The sequence below is a fragment of the Anomaloglossus baeobatrachus genome, chromosome 7, assembly GCF_048569485.1.
Source record: "Anomaloglossus baeobatrachus isolate aAnoBae1 chromosome 7, aAnoBae1.hap1, whole genome shotgun sequence".
NCBI classification, from domain to species: Eukaryota; Metazoa; Chordata; class Amphibia; order Anura; family Aromobatidae; genus Anomaloglossus; species Anomaloglossus baeobatrachus.
This window is the reverse complement of record NC_134359.1, coordinates 288702662-288724108: the sequence shown is the minus strand read 5'-3', so window position 1 is coordinate 288724108 and position 21447 is coordinate 288702662. Positions and strand designations below refer to the sequence as shown.

Here is a 21447-nt window from a genome sequence, read left to right as displayed (position 1 = left end):
TAGTGCTATATACGTGTATAATCTCAGTGCCCCCATAATACAAGCAGCGCTCATGGGACTGTGCTGTGTCTGCGCCCCCATAACTACACTGTGCTCTGCACACATAGATACCATACATCCCTGGTGTATCAGGCGGTATTGCACACTGTATGGACTATTCCCGGTGTATCAGGCAGTATTACACACTGTATGGACTATTCCCGGTGTATCAGGCGGTATTACACACTGTGTGGACTAATCTCGGTGTATCAGGTGGTATTACACACTGTGTGGACTATTCTCCAGTGTATCAGGCGGTATTACACACTGTGTGGACTATTCTCCAGTGTATCAGGCGGTATTACACACTGTGTGGACTATTCCCTGGTGTATCAGGCGGTATTACACACTATATGGACTATTCTTTGGTGTATCAGGCGGTATTACACACTATATGGACTATTCTTTGGTGTATCAGGCGGTATTACACACTATATGGACTATTCTTTGGTGTATCAGGCGGTATTACACACTATATGGACTATTCCCCGGAGTATAAGGCAGTATTACACACTATATGGACTATTCTTTGGTGTATCAGGTGGTATTACACACTATATGGATTATTCTTTGGTGTATCAGGCGGTATTACACACTGTATGGACTATTCCCTGGTGTATCAGGCAGTATTACACACTGTATGGACTATTCCCTGTGTATCAGGCAGTATTACACACTGTATGGACTATTCCCCGGAGTTTAAGGCGGTATTACACACTGTGTGGACTATACTCCTTTGTATCAGGCGGTATTACACACTATATGGACTATTCTTTGGTGTATCAAGCGGTATTACACATTATATGGACTATTCTTGGTGTATCAGGCGGTATTACACACTATGTGGACTATTCTTTGTATCAGGCGGTATTACACACTGTATGGACTATTCTCTATGTATCAGGCGGTATTACACACTATATGGACTATTCTTTGGTGTATCAGGCGGTATTACACACTGTATGGACTATTCCTGGTGTATCAGGCGGTATTACTCACTGTATGGACTATTCTTTGGTGTATCAGGCGGTATTACACACTGTATGGACTATTCTCTATGCATCAGGCGGTATTACACACTATATTGACTATTCTTTGGTGTATCAAGCGGTATTACACACTGTATGGACTATTCCCGGTGTATCAGGCGGTATTACACACTGTATGGACTATTCTTTGGTGTATCAGGCAGTATTACACACTGTATGGACTATCCTTGGTGTATCAGGCGGTATTACACACTGTGTGGACTATTCTCCTTTGTATCAGGCGGTATTACACACTGTATGGACTATTCCCTGGTGTATCAGGCAGTATTACACACTGTATGGACTATTCCCCAGTGTATCAGGCGGTATTACACACTGTATGGACTATTCCCCGGTGTATCAGGCGGTATTACACACTGTATGGACTATTCCCCGGTGTATCAGGCGGTATTACACACTGTATGGACTATTCCCCGGTGTATCAGGTGGTATTACACACTGTATGGACTATTCCCTGGTGTATCAGGCGGTATTACACACTGTATGGACTATTCCCCGGTGTATCAGGCGGTATTACACACTGTATGGACTATTCCCCGGTGTATCAGGCGGTATTACACACTGTATGGACTATTCCCTGGTGTATCAGGCGGTATTACACACTGTATGGACTATTCCCCGGTGTATCAGGCGGTATTACACACTGTATGGACTATTCCCTGGTGTATCAGGCGGTATTACACACTGTGTGGACTATTCTCCAGTGTATCAGGCGGTATTACACACTGTGTGGACTATTCTCCAGTGTATCAGGCGGTATTACACACTGTGTGGACTATTCTCCAGTGTATCAGGCGGTATTACACACTGTGTGGACTATTCTCCAGTGTATCAGGCGGTATTACACACTGTGTGGACTATTCCCTGGTGTATCAGGCGGTATTACACACTATATGGACTATTCTTTGGTGTATCAGGCGGTATTACACACTATATGGACTATTCTTTGGTGTATCAGGCGGTATTACACACTATATGGACTATTCTTTGGTGTATCAGGCGGTATTACACACTATATGGACTATTCCCCGGAGTATAAGGCAGTATTACACACTATATGGACTATTCTTTGGTGTATCAGGTGGTATTACACACTATATGGATTATTCTTTGGTGTATCAGGCGGTATTACACACTGTATGGACTATTCCCTGGTGTATCAGGCAGTATTACACACTGTATGGACTATTCCCTGTGTATCAGGCAGTATTACACACTGTATGGACTATTCCCCGGAGTTTAAGGCGGTATTACACACTGTGTGGACTATACTCCTTTGTATCAGGCGGTATTACACACTATATGGACTATTCTTTGGTGTATCAAGCGGTATTACACATTATATGGACTATTCTTGGTGTATCAGGCGGTATTACACACTATGTGGACTATTCTTTGTATCAGGCGGTATTACACACTGTATGGACTATTCTCTATGTATCAGGCGGTATTACACACTATATGGACTATTCTTTGGTGTATCAGGCGGTATTACACACTGTATGGACTATTCCTGGTGTATCAGGCGGTATTACTCACTGTATGGACTATTCTTTGGTGTATCAGGCGGTATTACACACTGTATGGACTATTCTCTATGCATCAGGCGGTATTACACACTATATTGACTATTCTTTGGTGTATCAAGCGGTATTACACACTGTATGGACTATTCCCGGTGTATCAGGCGGTATTACACACTGTATGGACTATTCTTTGGTGTATCAGGCAGTATTACACACTGTATGGACTATCCTTGGTGTATCAGGAGGTATTACACACTGTGTGGACTATTCTCCTTTGTATCAGGCGGTATTACACACTGTATGGACTATTCCCTGGTGTATCAGGCAGTATTACACACTGTATGGACTATTCCCCAGTGTATCAGGCGGTATTACACACTGTATGGACTATTCCCCGGTGTATCAGGCGGTATTACACACTGTATGGACTATTCCCCGGTGTATCAGGCGGTATTACACACTGTATGGACTATTCCCCGGTGTATCAGGTGGTATTACACACTGTATGGACTATTCCCTGGTGTATCAGGCGGTATTACACACTGTATGGACTATTCCCCGGTGTATCAGGCGGTATTACACACTGTATGGACTATTCCCCGGTGTATCAGGCGGTATTACACACTGTATGGACTATTCCCTGGTGTATCAGGCGGTATTACACACTGTATGGACTATTCCCCGGTGTATCAGGCGGTATTACACACTGTATGGACTATTCCCTGGTGTATCTGGTGGAGGTTCCCGGTCAGGGGTCCTATGGAGAGGCAATACAGCGATGGTGCGCCTCCCCGGGGCATGAGACACCAGGGATGTGTACACAGTGACAATGGCTTCTTATCTGTGACCGTCAATATGGCCGCCTGCCAGATAGCGGCATAGCAACTTATGAGTGTCACAAGGTCATTCCTATTAGTGTGTATGAGGCGACCGTCCTCTCCGCTCACACAGGAGGGATCACAGCTCCGAAATGTGAAGAGGCAGATATCAAAACCGCTGCGCAGGAAAGCAGAACTCCCACCGAATCCTGCACCTGTCCTCACGATGATAGTGCTCTTACTCACTACACCGAATCCTGCGCCCTTACTCACTACACTAAATCCTGCGCCCTTACTCACTACACCAAATCCTGCGCCCTTACTCACTACACTGAATCCTGCATCCTTACTCACGACACTGAATCCTGTACCCTTACTCACTACACTAAATCCTGCGCCCTTACTCACTACACTGAATCCTGCACCCTTACTCACGACACTGAATCCTGTACCCTTACTCACTACACTAAATCCTGCGCCCTTACTCACTACACTGAATCCTGCATCCTTACTCACTACACTGAATCCTGCATCCTTACTCACTACACTGAATTCTGTAACCTTACTCACTACACTGAATCCTGCGCTCTTACACACTACACTGAATCCTGCACCCTTACTCACTACACTAAATCCTGCGCCCTTACTCACTACACTAAATCCTGCGCCCTTACTCACTACACTGAATCCTGCATCCTTACTCACAACATTGAATCCTGCGCCCTTACTCACTACACTAAATTGTGTGCCCTTACTCACTACACTAAATCCTGCGCCCTTACTCACTACACTGAATTCTGTAACCTTACTCACTACACTGAATCCTGCGCCCTTACTCACTACACTGACTCCTGTGCCCTTATTCACTACACTAAATCCTGTGCCCCTACTCACTACACTGAATATCCTGCACCCTTACTCACTGTACTGAATCCTGTGCCCTTACTCACTACACTGAATCTTGCGCCCTTACTCACTACACTAAATCCTACGCCCTTACTCACTACACTGAATCCTGCATCCTTACTCACTACACTGAATCATGCGCCCTTACTCACTACACTAAATTGTGTGCCCTTACTCACTACACTAAATCCTGCGCCCTTACTCACTACACTAAATCCTGCACCCTTACTCACTACACTGAATCCTGCATCCTTACTCACTACACTGAATTCTGTAACCTTACTCACTACACTGACTCCTGCGCCCTTACTCAGTACACTAAATTCTGTGCCCTTACTCACGACACTGAATCCTGCGCCCTTACTCACTACACTGACTCCTGTGCCCTTATTCACTACCCTAAATCCTGTGCCCCTACTCACTACACAATATCCTGCACCCTTACTCACTGTACTGAATCCTGTGCCCTTACTCACTACACTGAATCTTGCGCCCTTACTCTCTACACTGAATTCTGCACCCTTACTCACTACACTGAATCTTGCGCCCTTACTCTCTACACTGAATTCTGCGCCCTTACTCTCTACACTGAATTCTGCGCCCTTACTCACTACACTGAATTCTGCGCCCTTACTCACTACACTGAATTCTGCGCCCTTACTCACTACACTGAATCCTGCGGCCTTACTCACTACACTGAATCATGTGGCCTTACTCACTATACTGAATCCTGTGCTCTTACTCACTACACTGAATCCTGCGCCATTAATCACAATTTTTAATTCTGAGCCCTTATTCACTATTCTGTATCCTGGACCCTTACCTACTATTCTTTATCCTGCACCCTTACCCACTATTTGTTATCCTGCACCCTTACTCACTATTCTTTATCCTGCACCCTTACTCACTATTCTTTATCCTGCACCCTTACTCACTATTCTTTATCCTGCACCCTTACTCACTGTTCTTTATCCTGCACCCTTACCCACTATTCTTTATCCTGCGCCCTTACCCACTATACTTTATCCTGCGCCCTTACCCACTATTCTTTATCCTGGACCCTTACTCACTATTCTTTATCCTGCGCCCTTACCCACTATTCTTTATCCTGCGCCCTTACCCACTATTCTTTATCCTGCGCCCTTACCCACTATTCTTTATCCTGCGCCCTTACCCACTATTCTTTATTCTGCATCCTTATTCACTATTCTTTATCCTGTGCCCTTACTCACTATTTTTTATCCTGCACCCTTACTCACTGCACCCTGTGCCTGGTAATGTTGCCTGTGTTTATCTTGCACAGCGCTGTACGCGGCATTCTTGTGTCATGTGACTTTCTTGTATAATCGTCCTCTCAGCAGCCGTTGCAGCCCCGCACCTCGCCCGCACCTCACACACCCAGCACAACATTACCTGAGTGAGTCCTAAGAGCAAGCGCTCAGTGACTGTGACTCCAGGGACTGTTACTGTGACTTTTCTCCTGTGTAACGCACTTGCACAGCGTACGAATGGCAATATATATACTGTATATACAGTGTGCGCGTGCGTGCGTGCGTGCGTGCGTGCGTGCGTGTGTGTGTGTGTGTGTGTGTGTGTGTGTGTGTGAAAAAGTTCCCCATGAACATAAAAGGTCAGTCAAAAAGATACAATAATAGGGGCAGACAAATAATTCCCATAAAAGAGCCACTATGCACCCATAAAAGATTTATCCACTTTGCCCCCATAATAGAGCCATGCCATCCATAGTGCCCCATAATAGAGCCATCAACATTTACCCTATAATGTAGCCATCCACAGTGCCCCCATGATAGAGCCATCCAGTGCCCTCATAATAGAGCCATCCACAGTGCCCCCATGATAGAGCTATCCGCAGTGCCCCATAATAGAGCCATCCACAGTGCCCCATGATAGAGCCATCCACAGTTCCCCCATAATAGAGCCATCCACAGTTCCCCCATAATAGAGCCATCCACAGTGCCCATAATGAAGCCATCCACAGTGCCCCCATAATAGAGCCATCCACAGTGCCCCATGATAGAGCCATCCACAGTTCCCCCATAATAAAGCCATCCACAGTGCCCATAATGAAGCCATCCACATTGCTCCCATAATAGAGCCATCCACAGTGCCCCCCATAATAGTGACATCTACAGTGCCCCATTAGAAGCCATCCACAGTGCCCCTGTAATAGCCATCCCCAGTACCACATAATAGAGCCATCCCGAGTACCCCATACTGAAGCCATCCACAGTACCCCATACTGAAGCCATCCACAGTACCCCATAATGGAGCCATCCACAGTACCCCATAATGGAGCCATCCACAGTACCCCATACTGAAGCCATCCACAGTGACCCATAATAAACACATCCACAGTGCCCCATAATGGAGCCATCCACAGTGCCCCATAATGGAGCCATGCCCAGTGCCCATAATGAAGCCACCCATAGTGCCCCATAATAAACACATCCACAGTGCCCCATAATGGAGCCATCCACAGTGACCCATAATGAAGCCATCCACAGTGCCCCATAATGGAGCCATCCACAGTGCCCCATAATGAAGCCATCCACAGTGCCCCCATAATAGCCATCCACATTACCCCTGTAACAGTGCCACTCTTAGCTATATAATGGCATATTATTATTAACTTGGTGCCGTGGCCCGAAGTATCAGATGACTTGGTGCCCTTTAGGTTGCGTTCGGTGCCCTAATTTAAGGGATACAGCCAAATCAAGAGTTAACCGCAGCCGCCCGGCGTGCACACATGGATCTGCCAGAGAATATTCCGTGCCGAGACCGGAGTCTGGGATTTGTTATCTGGAACAAAGATTTCATACAAAGTTGCCAGAAGATTTCGAATCCACAAATTCTTTCTCAAGTTCTGAGCCGGAGAGATTAATGGGCAGGATTGCACTCGGCGAAAAGGTTTATACAAGGGTACGGCACCGAGTCTACTGTCGGCCGGAGGAGGGGGAAGATCTGGAGAACTTCTCCAACACGTAAACATAATGTGCAAAATGATGTAACTAAGTAATAAATCAACCAAAAACCAGACCCGGGGCTCGGACATCAACTGGGAATCTTCACCGGAAACTGATCACCTCCTCTGAGACAAGAGACATCATCGTTATCCCATAGATTTCATTAAGTGTGAAGATAATAACCAGATAATGCTCAATTGACCCATAGACCACAGAATTGGCAATCGAGGAAAGATCTGCTCCTCTCCTGATCAGTGGACATCAGTCTTCAGTCCCAAGACGACTCAATTTTAGGAAGGGCTAGTTGGAAAGCCTGGCATCTAAGGTGGCCACATAGAGGAGGAACGATCTGCTCCCTATGTAGATATTGGTCTGTAATCCAAATAGGGCATGATCATGCTTCCTTCTAAGAAGCGGAGGACTGACTGGTGGGATTGATGGTCATCTGAGGAGGTCTCAGAGAGTAGAAACAAACTGCATTTTTCTTAATCCTAATTAGTGAAAGTTAGTCTTGAGTCCGAAAACGACCTGATTAAAGTCTTAGGAAGGGCAGGAGTGACTTATTACAGAGTCTGGCATTTGAGGAGTCCTCATAGAGTAGGAAACATTGTCTACTGTCTTGATCCCAATCAGTGGATGTCAGTCTTCAATCCAATGAAGACACCATGTTTCTCAAAGGAAGGGTAGATCTCACTAGTTGGAAGGCCTGACAGCTGAGGAGGCCTCATTGAGCAGGAAAGATGTGTACTCTCCTGATCAGTGGATGTCCACCTTCAATCCAATGAGGAAGTCATCATCATGCTCATAGGATAGAGAGATTTCACTGGTTGGAAGGCCTTACATCGTAGGAGGCCTCATAGAGTAGGAAAGGTTGTCTAATATCCTGATCCCGATCATTGGATGTCAGTCTTCAATCCAATGAGGACATCATCATCCTCATAGGATAGAGAGATTTCACTGGTTGGAAGGCCTGACATCTTAGGAGGCCTCATAGGGCAGGAAAGATTGTCTACTGTCCTGATTCCGATCAGTAGATGTCTTAATCCAATGAGGACATCATCATGCTCATAGGAAGGATAGATTTCACTAGTTGGAAGGCCTGATATCTTAGGAGGCCTAAATTGAACAGGAAAGATTGTCTACTTTGCTAATCCTGATCAGTGGATGTCAGCCTGAATCAAATGAGGACATGATCATGGTCATAGGAAAGAGAGATCTCACTAGTTTGAAGGCCTGACATCTGAGGAGGCCTCTTTGAGCGGGAAAGATTGTGTGCTCTCCTGATCCTGACTGATGGATGTCCATTTTCAATCCTATGAGGGCACCATTCCTCCTTACCCTAAGTGGTGGACATTAGTATCCAATCCAAACAGGACATGAGCATGGTCTTCATTAGAGGAGAAAAGATCTGCTCCAATTCCATCAGTCTTCAATAGAGAAGACACGATTCTACTCCTAGAAAGGGGATGATTGACTTATTTTTGGAAGCCCTAATATCTTAGGAGGCCTCATAGGACTATCTTCTGCCCAATGTAGATGTCAGGAAGAACTTTATGTACTGAAAACCTAAAATCAAGCATTTTTCTCCCACAATGACCATTTGAGCAAGTGATCTTCATCTTATATCTGATACTTTGTCTTGCAGATGCCGTTGGATGTGTCGTCCCGGAAGAGTGTGTGAAAGTTTGTGGAGCTGAGGTTGGTTGCTCCAACATTGCATATCCAAAGCTGGTGATCGAACTGATGCCAAGTGGTAAGAGGACATCGGACAGACGTGATAACAGATCAGTCTGATGATATAATCCACAGAAGATACGTAGCAGCTGGAAAATCACCCTTATATCTCCCTCCTTTTTTCCCTCTTTCTTGTTTCCATTATTCTGGAAGGTCTTCGTGGTCTTATGATCGCAGTCATGATGGCGGCTCTCATGTCTTCCTTGACCTCCATATTTAACAGCAGCAGCACTCTCTTCACTATGGACATTTGGAGGAAGATCAGGAAGAACGCCAATGAGAAGGAGCTTCTTCTGGTGGGAAGGTGAGGTGACCCTATAGACCAGTGTTTCTCAACTCCAGTCCTCAAGACCCACCAACAGATCATGTTTTCAGGTTTTCCTCAATGTTAGACAGGGAATAATTCCATCACCTTTGCAACATTAAGGAAATCCTGAAAACCTGATTGAAGAAAACCAGAAATCATGATCTGTTGGTGGGTCTTGAGGACTGGAGTTGAGTAACACTGCTATAGACCATCCATGTGGACATTATAGGATCTTCCATCTGATGGTCATCCGGGTTCCTACAAGCAAAGCCATACAGTAGGGAGGGAAACAGGGCTTCTCTCCGGGGGATAAAGCCATAAGGGTCCTCCATTATGGCTATTAAGCCCACAACTTCACTCTCCGATGTGTAGCTCATATCAGTCATATCCATGGTCATGTCATATACATGGTCACATATACATGGTCACGTCCTTTAGTGATCGTCCATTGTATATGACATCTTAAGATCTCAATTGAAGTCCAGTGTGAATGCAGCCTGGGAACCGAGTCTGAAATGCGTTGGGTAAGCAGTATGCTCCCTTATCGTGTTACTATTACATTTGTAAAATATTGAAGTGAGATAATTTTATGTAGGGTTCTGGAGCACGTTCACGGACCTTTGATCATTTGTGTAATTGCCTCTAGATGGGACCAGTAAGCCGTATTGGATAGGAGGGGGTTAGACTGGGTTTTGTTTGTAGTTTATGTTGGTTGTCACCTAGATTCCTCCCATTAGATATAATTTAAAGGAATTGTCCATGGCCAGGATTGATGATAGGTCATCAAAATTGAATCAGTGGGGACCCGACATCCAGCACTTGCACTGGGGACGGCCATGGAGGTTAACAGTTTACAGAGCTGGGACAGCACTGCTTTGTACAATGTGTAGTGTCTGTCCTCTGTAGTTCATCGCAGTAACCAACATACCCAACATCAGTGGACGTCTAAGGGTCTTAGGCCCCTTTCATTAGACAGGTGTCAGTCAATCCATCGTTCACCCAACTCCCTTATGCCCAGCAACGCTCAGCTTGGCCAAGTGTTCCTGTCCTCTCTATGATAGAGTCCACCCCATACCCCGACCAAATATAGATGTATCAAGAGGTCCCCTTTTCAAGAGACTTTCGTCCGATCTCGGCCATATTTTCCTGTTTGCCCCATTTTTACCCTAATGTGTATGGTGCTCTTGATACTTGCTTGGGATTAGTTGATTTTCGGGGAACGGTTCTTTGGTTTTTGGGGTTACACCCTTCCATTCTCCGATTACTGGCAGCTCCTGACATGTGAGATGAAGATTGGTTTACATAGTTCTCGGTTTTATGAGTTACCTGAGGATAAAGAGAAGATTTATATCTAGTTATTATGTAGGGGGCGGACTCGTTTATTTTTTTTCTAAAGGAAAGTGATGTAAAGTTGATGGTTTCTTCGTCCTACTCCAGTCAGTCTGTATCTATCGAGTGTAGACTGTAGTCAGCCGTGGTCTGCCATCGAGCAGCGGCGTATCTGCCTTTGGATCAATATAATTGGGTGTTGAAATTTTAGCCTTTTATATCCTTTCCTAGCAGATTCGGGAGGTCTCCACACCCATCAGATGCTCCACCGGTGACAACTTCAATGTGTATTACGGCCTTTCCGTACACGGAACTTACCGATTCTGGTGGGGACGGCCACCCACCTACTACCAGATGAAGATCGGGCAGTTTGATTCTATCTGCCCCATCCTTTCATTCTCCTAGGAAATAAGCCTTCACCAGTGGCGTTCTCCATATTGAAATCACATACATGCTCCGCCAAGCCACGTATCCACGTGTACAGGGGAGTCAGGGAAGACCGGCATCTAATGTGTATGGGGGTCTCATGCCCACAATATGACAGAGGTGCAAGAGTTGCCAGACCTGAAACTTCTCACCAAGCTATGACACTAGACCTGGGTGTAACGCCCGGGGAGTGCACTGGAGAAGAAGCCAAAAGGACAACTGTTATTTTTTTCTGGCTTTATCTTCTTTATTCACCACATATGGAGACTGAAAAAAGTGCCACACTTTCCTTAGATCCAATAGTGCCACAGCTTTTTGCATACAATAGTGCCACAGCTTTTTGGATACAATAGTGCCACGCTTTTTTTTTGGGGGGGGTGTTATAATAGTGCCATGCATTCCTTAACTCCAAGAATGTAACTTTTTTATATAATAGTGCCACATTTACCTTAGATCCAAGAGTGCCATATGTTTTTGGATACAATAGTGCCACCTTTTCCTTACAGCCAAGAGTGCCACACTTTTTTGGATGCAATAGTGCCACACTTTCTTTAGATCCAAGAGTGCCACGTTTTTGTTTTTTTTTTTTACAATAGTGCCACACTTTCCTTAGATCCAAGAGTGCCACACTTTTTTTTATGCATACAATAGTGCCACACTTTCCTTAGATCCAAGAGTGCCACACTTTTTTTTATACAATAGTGCCACACTTTCCCTACATCCAAGAGTGCCACACTTTTTTTTATACAATAGTGCCACACTTTCCTTAAATCCAAGAGTGCCACACTTATTTGTATTCAATAGTCCAATGCTTTCCTTAGATCCAAAAGTGCCATATGTTTTTGGATACAATAGTGCCACCTTTTCCTTAGAACCAAGAGTGCCACACTTTTTTTTTATACAATAGTGCCACGCTTTCCCTACATCCAAGAGTGCCACACTTTTTTATACAATAGTGTCACACTTTCCTTAGATCCAAGAGTGCCACACTTTTTTTTTTATACAATAGTGCCACACTTTCCCTACATCCAAGAGTGCCACACTTTTTTTATACAATAGTGCCACACTTTCCTTAAATCCAAGAGTGCCACACTTATTTGTATTCAATAGTCCAATGCTTTCCTTAGATCCAAAAGTGCCATATGTTTTTGGATACAATAGTGCCACACTTTCCTTAGATCCAAGAGTGCCACACTTTTTTTATACAATAGTGTCACGGTTTCCCTACATCCAAGAGTGCCACACTTTTTTATACAATAGTGTCACACTTTCCTTAGATCCAACAGTGCCACACTTATTTGTATACAATAGTGCAATGCTTTCCTTAGATCCAAAAGTGCCATATGTTTTTGGATACAATAGTGCGACCTTTTCCTTATTAGAACCAAGAGTGCCACACTTTTTTGGATGCAATAGTGCCACATTTTCTTTAGATCCAAGAGTGCTACACTTTTTTTTTTTTTTAATACAATAGTTTCACACTTTTCTTAGATCCAAGAGTGCCACACTTTTTTTTTATACAATAGTGCCACACTTTCCCTACATCCAAGAGTGCCACACTTTTTTTTATACAATAGTGCCACACTTACGTTAGATCCAAGAGTGCCACACTTTTTTGGATCTAATAGTGCCACACTTACGTTAGATCCAAGAGTATCATTCTTTTTTGGAAACAATAGTGTCATACGTTTTTGGATATAATTGTGCCTGCCACACTTTCCTTACATTCAAGAATGCCAGACTTTTTTGGATCTAATAGTGCCACGCTTTCCTTAGATCCGAGAGTACCATTCTTTTTTGGATACAATAGTAGTGCCACGCTTTTTTGAATACAATAGCGCTTTCCTCGTGGCAAAGCTTCTTGATGAGCCACTACCTGAGGCTTTGATCCCGATCGCAGCCCTCGTCACGTGTTATGCCTCCCAGTCTTCGCTCCTTGGTATCGGGACGAGCGGTGACGTCGGCGGCTGCCCTCGGGGAAGCTGCTATAAAGTGGCTTCATCTGGAGCCAGTCGGGTCAGTCTGGGACGGAGGTTTGTTCCCTCGTATCTCATCTATTTTGAGATATTTTAATTAGGTTAATTACACATTGTCTGATAAGTCACCGCGTCTCGGAATAACCACAAACAGGTTTTATTTCCTGCATGTGAAATTTCCAATGTAACCAGCCATGTGTGGCCCCCGTAATGATATCTACTGGATGCCAGCCATGTTCCCCCTAATCATACGCATTGTGTAAAACCCACACAGATCTATAGATGGCGCCCCCTAATGTCCACCACAATGCACTTACACCATGCCATAGACCTCATTCTGGATGGTTGTCCTCGTGCTCCTGACTTTGGACACCTTACTTTGGACGGACTGCCTGGTAAGCGCACTACGGAAGAAGCCAGAAAGGACGAGTCATTCATTGCCTCCATCCATTACATATTTTACTGAGGAGTGAATCTAGTGCCGGGCTTTCCTTAGATCCAATAGTACGACACTTATCCAGAACTTTCTGATAAACCTGATCCTTTAGATGGAGTCACACTTATTTCTTCCATTCCATAAAGCCCTGCCCCCACTTACTGTCTAGCGATAAAGCCCTGCCCCCACTTACTGTTGCGCTATAAAGCCCTGCCCCCACTTACTGTGGCGCTATAAAGCCCTGCCCCCACTTACTGTCCTGCGATAAAGCCCTGCCCCCACTTACTGTAGAGATAAAGCCCTGCCCCCACTTACTGTGGAGCTATAAAGCCCCGCCCCCACTTACTGTGGAGCTATAAAGCCCCGCCCCCACTTACTGTGGAGCTATAAAGCCCCGCCCCCACTTACTGTGGAGCTATAAAGCCCCGCCCCCACTTACTGTGGAGCTAAAAAGCCCTGCCCCCACTTACTGTGGAGCTAAAAAGCCCTGCCCCCACTTACTGTAGAGATAAAGCCCTGCCCCCACTTACTGTGGAGCTATAAAACCCTGCCCCCACTTACTGTGGAGCGATAAAGCCCTGCCCCCACTTACTGTAGAGATAAAGCCCTGCCCCCACTTACTGTGGAGCTAAAAAGCCCTGCCCCCACTTAATGTGGAGCTATAAAGCCCTGCCTCCACTTACTGTAGAGATAAAGCCCTGCCCCCACTTACTGTGGAGCGATAAAGCCCTGCCCCCACTTACTGTAGTGATAAAGCCCTGCCTTCACTTACTGTAGAGCGATAAAGCCCTGCCCCCACTTACTGTAGAGAGCTAAATCCCTGCCCCCACTTACTGTAGAGCTAAATCCCTGCCCCCACGTACTGTAGAATTAAAACCCTTCCCCCACTTACTGTAGAGATAAAGCCCTGCCCCCACTTACTGTGGAGCTATAAAGCCCCGCCCCCACTTACTGTAGAGCGATAAAGTCCTGCCCCCACTTACTATAGAGATAAAGCCCTGCCCCCACTTACTGTAGAGCGATAAAGCCCTGCCCCCACTTACTGTAGAGCGATAAAGCCCTGCCCCCACTTACTGTAGAGATAAAGCCCTGCTCCCACTTACTGTAGAGATATAAAGCCTCACCCCACTTACTGTAGAGATATAAAGCCTCACCCCACTTACTGTAGAGATATAAAGCCTCACCCCACTTATTTTAGAGATATAAAGCCCCACCCCACTTACTGTAGAGATATAAAGCCTCACCCCACTTATTGTAGAGATATAAAGCCCCGCCCCACTTCCTGTAGAAATATAAAGCCCCGCCCCCACTTCCTGTAGAAATATAAAGCCCCGCCCCACTTCCTGTAGAGATATAAAGCCCCGCCCCACTTCCTGTAGAAATATAAAGCTCCGCCCCACTTCCTGTAGAGATATAAAGCCTTGCCCCACTTCCTGTAGAGATATAAAGCCCCACCCCCACGTCCCGTAGCAATATCAAGCGCCACCCCCACTTCCTGTAGCAATATAAAGCCTCGCCCTTCTTCCTGTAGCGATATAAGCCCCGCCCCCACTTCCTGTAGAAATATAAAGCCACGCCCCCACTTCCTGTTATCTGTCCCGCTGTCTTTGCGGATTACACCAGTGAACAGCAGTTTGCCTAGAAGGGAAACTCCCGCTGATTTGATTTTGGGGGCTGAAAACACAATTTTGGGTGTAAAGTTCTCTTATTTCAATTATCTCTGGAGACTTCCAGGCTTCATCTTTGGCCATGGCTGATCTTCAGCAGTTAGCTTCCCGTGACCGTTACGGCCGTGGTTCCACCCCTGAGGAGACTTCTCTTGCACTATATAGAATCATCAGCCATTATAAGAGAAGATAATGATAAATATTTTCATTAGTAAGAAAAAATGTCCTTTTGCGCTTGTTATTCGGGATTAATGAAGACACGTAATGTTGATTACATCTGTCTGGAGATCACACATCTAGGTCAGCGATTACACCGTAAATGCCAAACCTGCATGAGATAGTCATCAGGACCTGAGACACGATAGAAATGCCGACAAGTCGCTGCACGACCGGGCAGAGAAATGTGCTGTTTTCACCTTCAGCACAAAAATTACTGACAGGAAGAACCACTTAGTGCATCACCGCAGGTCTGTGCGGGAGAGAGGAGGAGCAAGGAGCGTCTCCTGGCCTGGAGGACCCAGATCTCAGCAGATTGTCCAAGATTTCAATGACTGCGGTGTAACGCTTAAGTTCTCCTTTGGTGGCGCTGTTACAAATTTGAGTGCTTTCCCTGCAGATCACAATTAATTACAGTAAGTGGTACTGTCATGGTTCCGCTGTGCAGAGCATTTTGCGTGTGAAAATGCTCTGCTATGTGTCTTGTGCACTTGCTGACAGGTTGTCTTTCAGTATTAGGGTCCATGCTGGTTTTGGGAGGTCCCTTCACAGATGTGATTGCTCTGTTTCTTTACTGGGTTTGCTCTGTCTGAACTTCACCAGTTGTACTTCCTGTTTGCTCAGAGTGCTCTTGGCTCTTGTCTGGTGTAAGTGTTCTGATCTTGGTTTCGGACCTCGGACCTCTTCCTGACCACGTCTCTGTCTGCTCCCTGAACCTTATATGTTACCTCCTGGCTTCTGACCTCGGACCTCTTCCTCACCACGTCTCTGCTCCCTGAACCTTATACGTTAGCTCCCAGCTTTTGACCTCATACCTTTTCCTGACCACGTCTCTGTCTGCTCTCTGAACCTTATATGTTACCTCCCGGCTTCTGACCTCGGACCTCTTCCTGATCACGTCTTTGTCTGCTCCCTGAACCTGATATGTTACCTCCCGGCTTTTGACGTCGGACCTCTTCCTGATCACATCTGTCTGCTCCCTGAACCTTATATGTTACATACCGGTTTCTGACCTCATACCTCTTCCTGACCACATCTCTGTCTGCTCCCTGAACCTTATATGTTACCTCCAGCTTCTGACCTCAGACCTCTTCCTGATCACATCTCTGTCTGCTTCCTGAATCTTATACATTACCTCCCGGCTTCTGACCTCAGACCTCTTCCTGATCATGTCTCTGTCTGCTCCCTGAACCTTATACATTACCTCTTAGCTTATGATCCCGGCTTGTCTGACTACCCTTCTATTCATACTGCTCGTAGTGTCTAGCATCACAGGTACTCTCTGTTATCAGCTTATAACTTTTTTATTGGATTATGTTGGCCCACATGTCTATCTACATTGTACACCAAGTTCCAAGCCCTAAATGCATACTTAAAGGGGTTTTTTTTCATCTTCATAAATTTATATGGTTGGATAGTTCTTGTAAATACAAGCAAATTTGCAATTTACTGCTTATTGAAATTTGCATCCGTTCTTGAGACATTAACACTTTTCTTTTGTTTACAGCTTGTTGCCTTGGAAACCGACCACTACTGCTAGGAAGCAGAACGTGCGCAGTGCTTACAAGGTCTTATCTATTGAGCTTGTACACATTGTTTTGAAGTCAGAACACACTGGTATATCCTAATCTCAGACAGTTTCAAGTCTGTGCTTACAAGCTAGACAGCAGCGGTGGTCGGTCTCCTTGGCAATGGGCTGTAACCAAAAGAAAAGTGTGAATATCTCAAGAACGGCTGCAAATTTTAATAAGCAGTAAATTGCAAAAATGCTTCGGGTTACGAGCTCTATCCAACAATATCTACTTATAAATATGGGAAACAACCCTTTAAGTGCGCATTTACCACTGGGAACTTGGTGGATAATGTAGACTATGAAGACCGGCATAATCCTCTAATACCTTTATATTCTACTTAAACTTTCTACTTTGGTGCATTTTCTCTCTTTGAATTCATTAGATCATTATCGGATGTGACCAATTTTACAGTCTCTAGGTTGGAACAAGGCTATTAATAATTAACATATCTGTCTCATTAACAGGTCCAATTATGGGAGCTGTCAATTATTCTTAACTATATCATTAAAGTCGGATTACAGGGATTTGTCTGAATTCCTGCAATGGATTTTTGTGCTGTATAATATCTGCATACTCTTTTGTGTCCTCCCCGGCCCGGGAGATGTGGTATGATCAGACCATGTTCCTGTACGGTCAGACACGGCCATTACACAGTACACAGCAGGACACATATATAAGATTATCTCAGCACAGGGACATTTTTTTTAATCACATCCAATTGTGGAACTTATTATTATCCCAAGAGCTATTGATTAAAGTGTACTTTTTATTTGTGGGAAAACCTCTTTAATTACAGTTGTTTGTTGTCACTTTTGTTTGGTTCTTTTAAGACCTTCATTATGGCTCTAGAACAAGTACAAGGGAATCCTGATTCTTCACATTAGCTTAGCTGCCAAGAATATTGTGGCATCCATAGTTGACTTCGCCCCATCACCGATCGATTTGGTGATATTTGACTTTGCCTCATCAACCTTTGATTTGGCCCCATGACAAATAGATCCTGCTGTTGCGGGCAGGGACGGGCCACGGCAGGGGGGCTGCTCGAGATGCTCAGACCCGGGGTCGTGGCGGTGGCTCGAGGGGAAGCCCGACCCGGGCCTGACCACCCGTCCGTTGCCCGCAAGTGAAAAGGGGGATTTGTATAGGAGAGGTTTTTGTCAGTGACGCCACCCGTGGCTGGGGGGTGATGCCTGGGATCGATGGAGTGGGGCAGCTGGATGCTATCCCCTCCACGGGTAGGGGAGGTGTAGTCTTGGGGCCCCAATACAGGTGAGATGGGGCAGAGGAGAGCAATCTGCAGGGTTGGACTGGATGGTGTTGGTGTACTCACAGTTCTGAATACTTCACACAGAGTAACAGTGACCGGTGACCTCCGGCGGGGGGTGTTCGCGTCCCACACCCTGGTACAGCAAACAGGGGTCCTTTCCTCCTGCCTTTAGTGTTGTGTCCTTGTTGTTGCCTACTCCGCTTGAATCGGGGAAGTCCACTTCCGGTGATACTATGTGTTGGGAGCTGTGGCCCGCGAGAACTGACCAGTGGGATCTTAGCAGGCAATTGCGGAGCCCCATCCCCCTCATTGGGCTTCTGTCTCGCTCTATCTGGGCCTCCTGTGGGACAAGACCTGAAATCTTGCCCCCGGATGGTCAATTAGAAAGCTGCTTGAAGTTGTCCTTGCTCTAGGGTCCAGGTACCCCGTCATGCACGGCCTCCGGACTGGATTCCCGCTGTCAGTACTGGCAGGCTACAACCCTGCTCCGGTCGACTTAAGGTCTCCCGCGACCGGATCTCCGTCGCCTGTGGCCCTGTCTGCCGACTGCCACCTAGTCAGTAGTCCGGTAGTCCAGGGGCTCCAACACCTGACCACCCTGTCACTTCACACTCCTCTCTCTCTGTCTGACCTGTCTTATTCCCTCCCCTGACACCTCAGGACCTGTAGGTGGGCATCACCATCCGCTTGGCCCCGCCCACTGGTGTGTCCCTATTGTCATGGGGGGTGACTAGGCTTTGCTGGCTGGTGTTGTGCACCTAGATGTGGGGTTGTGATGGAGGGCCAAGGAGGAGGGAAGCCTGCAACTGAAAGAGGGGTGCAGTCATCTGTGACACCCTGATTTTGTCAGGGCGTCACACTGCCATATTTGATTTTCTCCATCACTGGTCGATTTGGTTGTATTTGACAATCCCCATCACAGATCATTCAGTCATATTTAACTTGATCTCATCACCGATCGATTCCGCCATATTTGACTTAGCCCCATCACTGATCATGTTGGTGATATTTGACCTTGCCCCATCACCGATCGATTTGGCCATATTTGACTTTGCTTCATCACCCCTCGATTTGGCCCCATGACAAACAGATTCTGCCATATTTGAATTTCCCCATCACCGATCGATTTGGCCATATTTGACTTTGCCCCATCACTGATTGATTCGGCCATATTTGATTTTCCCCATCACTGATCAATTCGGCCATATTTGACTTTTCCCCATCACTGATCAACTCTGCTATATTTGACTTTGTCTCATCACCCCTCGATGTGGCCCCATGACAAATAAATTCTGCGATATTTGATATTCCCCATCACTGATCGATTCGACCAAATTTGACCTTGCCTCATCACCAATCGATTTGGCCATATTTAACTTTGCCCAATCACTGATTGATTTGGTCATATTTGACTTTGCCTCATCAACCTTTGATTTGGCCCCATGACAAATAGATTCTGCCATATTTGATTTTCCCCATCACTGATCGATTTGACCATATTTGACTATCTCCATCACAGATCGTTCAGTCATATTTGACTTGGTCCCATCACTAATCGATTCGGCCATATTTGACTTTGCCTCATCACCACTCGATTTGGCACCATGCCAAATAGATTCTGCCATATTTGATTTTCACCATCACTGATCAATTCGGCCATATTGGACTTGGCCCCATCACTGATCGATTTGACCATATTTGACTTTGCCCAGTCACCAATCAATTTGGTCATGTTTGACTTTGCCCCATCATCAAACAATTCGGCCATATTGGACTTGGCCCTATCATCAAACGATTTGGCCATATTGGACTTGGCCCTATCATCAAACGATTTGGCCATATTGGACTTGGCCCTATCATCAAACGATTTGGCCATATTGGACTTGGCCCTATCATCAAACGATTTGGCCATATTGGACTTGGCCCCATCATCAAACGATTTGGCCATATTGGACTTGGCCCTATCATCAAACGATTTGGCCATATTGGACTTGGCCCTATCATCAAACGATTTGGCCATATTGGACTTGGCCCTATCATCAAACGATTTGGCCATATTGGACTTGACCACATCATCAAACGATTTGGCCATATTGGACTTTGCCCCATCATCAAATGATTTGGCCATATTGGACTTGGCCCCATCATCAAACGATTTGGCCATATTGGACTTGGCCCCATCATCAAACGATTTGGCCATATTGGACTTGGCCCCATCACAGATCGATTCAGCCATATTTGATGGGGATATGCAATTTGACAGAACTCGATGAAGCCACTGGAGTCCGTCATGTGTTGACTCTTGCACTGCTCCAGGGTCGTCAGATTTTCTCCCTCCGTTCTCCCCATCTTGGTGCACGTAGAGATTCAACGATTTGGAAGGAGGCCTCCTACGACAATAGGAAACCATTATTCATACGTTCTTTCCATGTGTTCTAATAGTAGACTGCATTAGACATAAGTGGGCACTCTTCTCTTATCTGCCATGTGTCATCACCCAGAATCCTTAGCTGCTGGGATTGTCTGCAGTCTGTCGGGATTGAGCAGCCCAGTGACGCCCGCTTATCGTGCTTTCTGGTGGTGGAGAGCGACCTGTGTGCCAAGTGACCTGGATAACTGCTTTAATTGAATTTAATGAATGTTGTTGATGTTGAGAAAAAAATATGATGACTAAGTGACCGGGAAAATGATGACTCATGGCGAGGAGGGCGGGGCTTCAGGTGGATATATATTATCTTAAAGTGGAAGTAACAGAATAATTATCATAACAATAAACGTTTATTTAAAGGAAAGTTCCTGTCATCACAGAATGTTGCATAGATAATTCAAAATAAGAACATGGGGAGTAAAGAGAACCCCTTTAAAAAAAATGGTCAATGGGGCACCCTCATAGAGATATAAGAGAGGGCAATTTCGGGGTGGGGGGGGCTAAAAAAAGATTTCCTCGTCCTGTAGAGTCACATGATCTCTCTCATCCAATCAGCAGTTAAAGGATCATGAAGGATAAGTCTCCTTTTGTTCTTCTTGGCTCTTAAAGGGCCGGTGCATTTTAACTTCTGCCCCAGACGTTTTTAGGACCCTTTCTACCCTTACCTTATCCAGTGTCGGTCACCGGTCAGGTGTGGTGTGCTTTTATGTTTACAGTTATGATTTGCCTATTTTGCAATATCAAGGTTAGGACCTGGGAATTCCC

General features: G+C 45.6%; 1 protein-coding gene across 1 annotated transcript in view; it reads left to right on the top strand.

The window, feature by feature from the left end:
* SLC5A10 (solute carrier family 5 member 10) overlaps window positions 1-21447 on the top strand; it is a 114388-nt gene that overhangs the window by 75622 nt on the left and 17319 nt on the right. The window contains exons 10-11 of the mRNA XM_075318347.1: window positions 8968-9075; window positions 9210-9360. Coding sequence (XP_075174462.1) covers window positions 8968-9075; window positions 9210-9360 — 259 coding nt within the window. The remainder of the gene's footprint in view (window positions 1-8967; window positions 9076-9209; window positions 9361-21447) is intronic.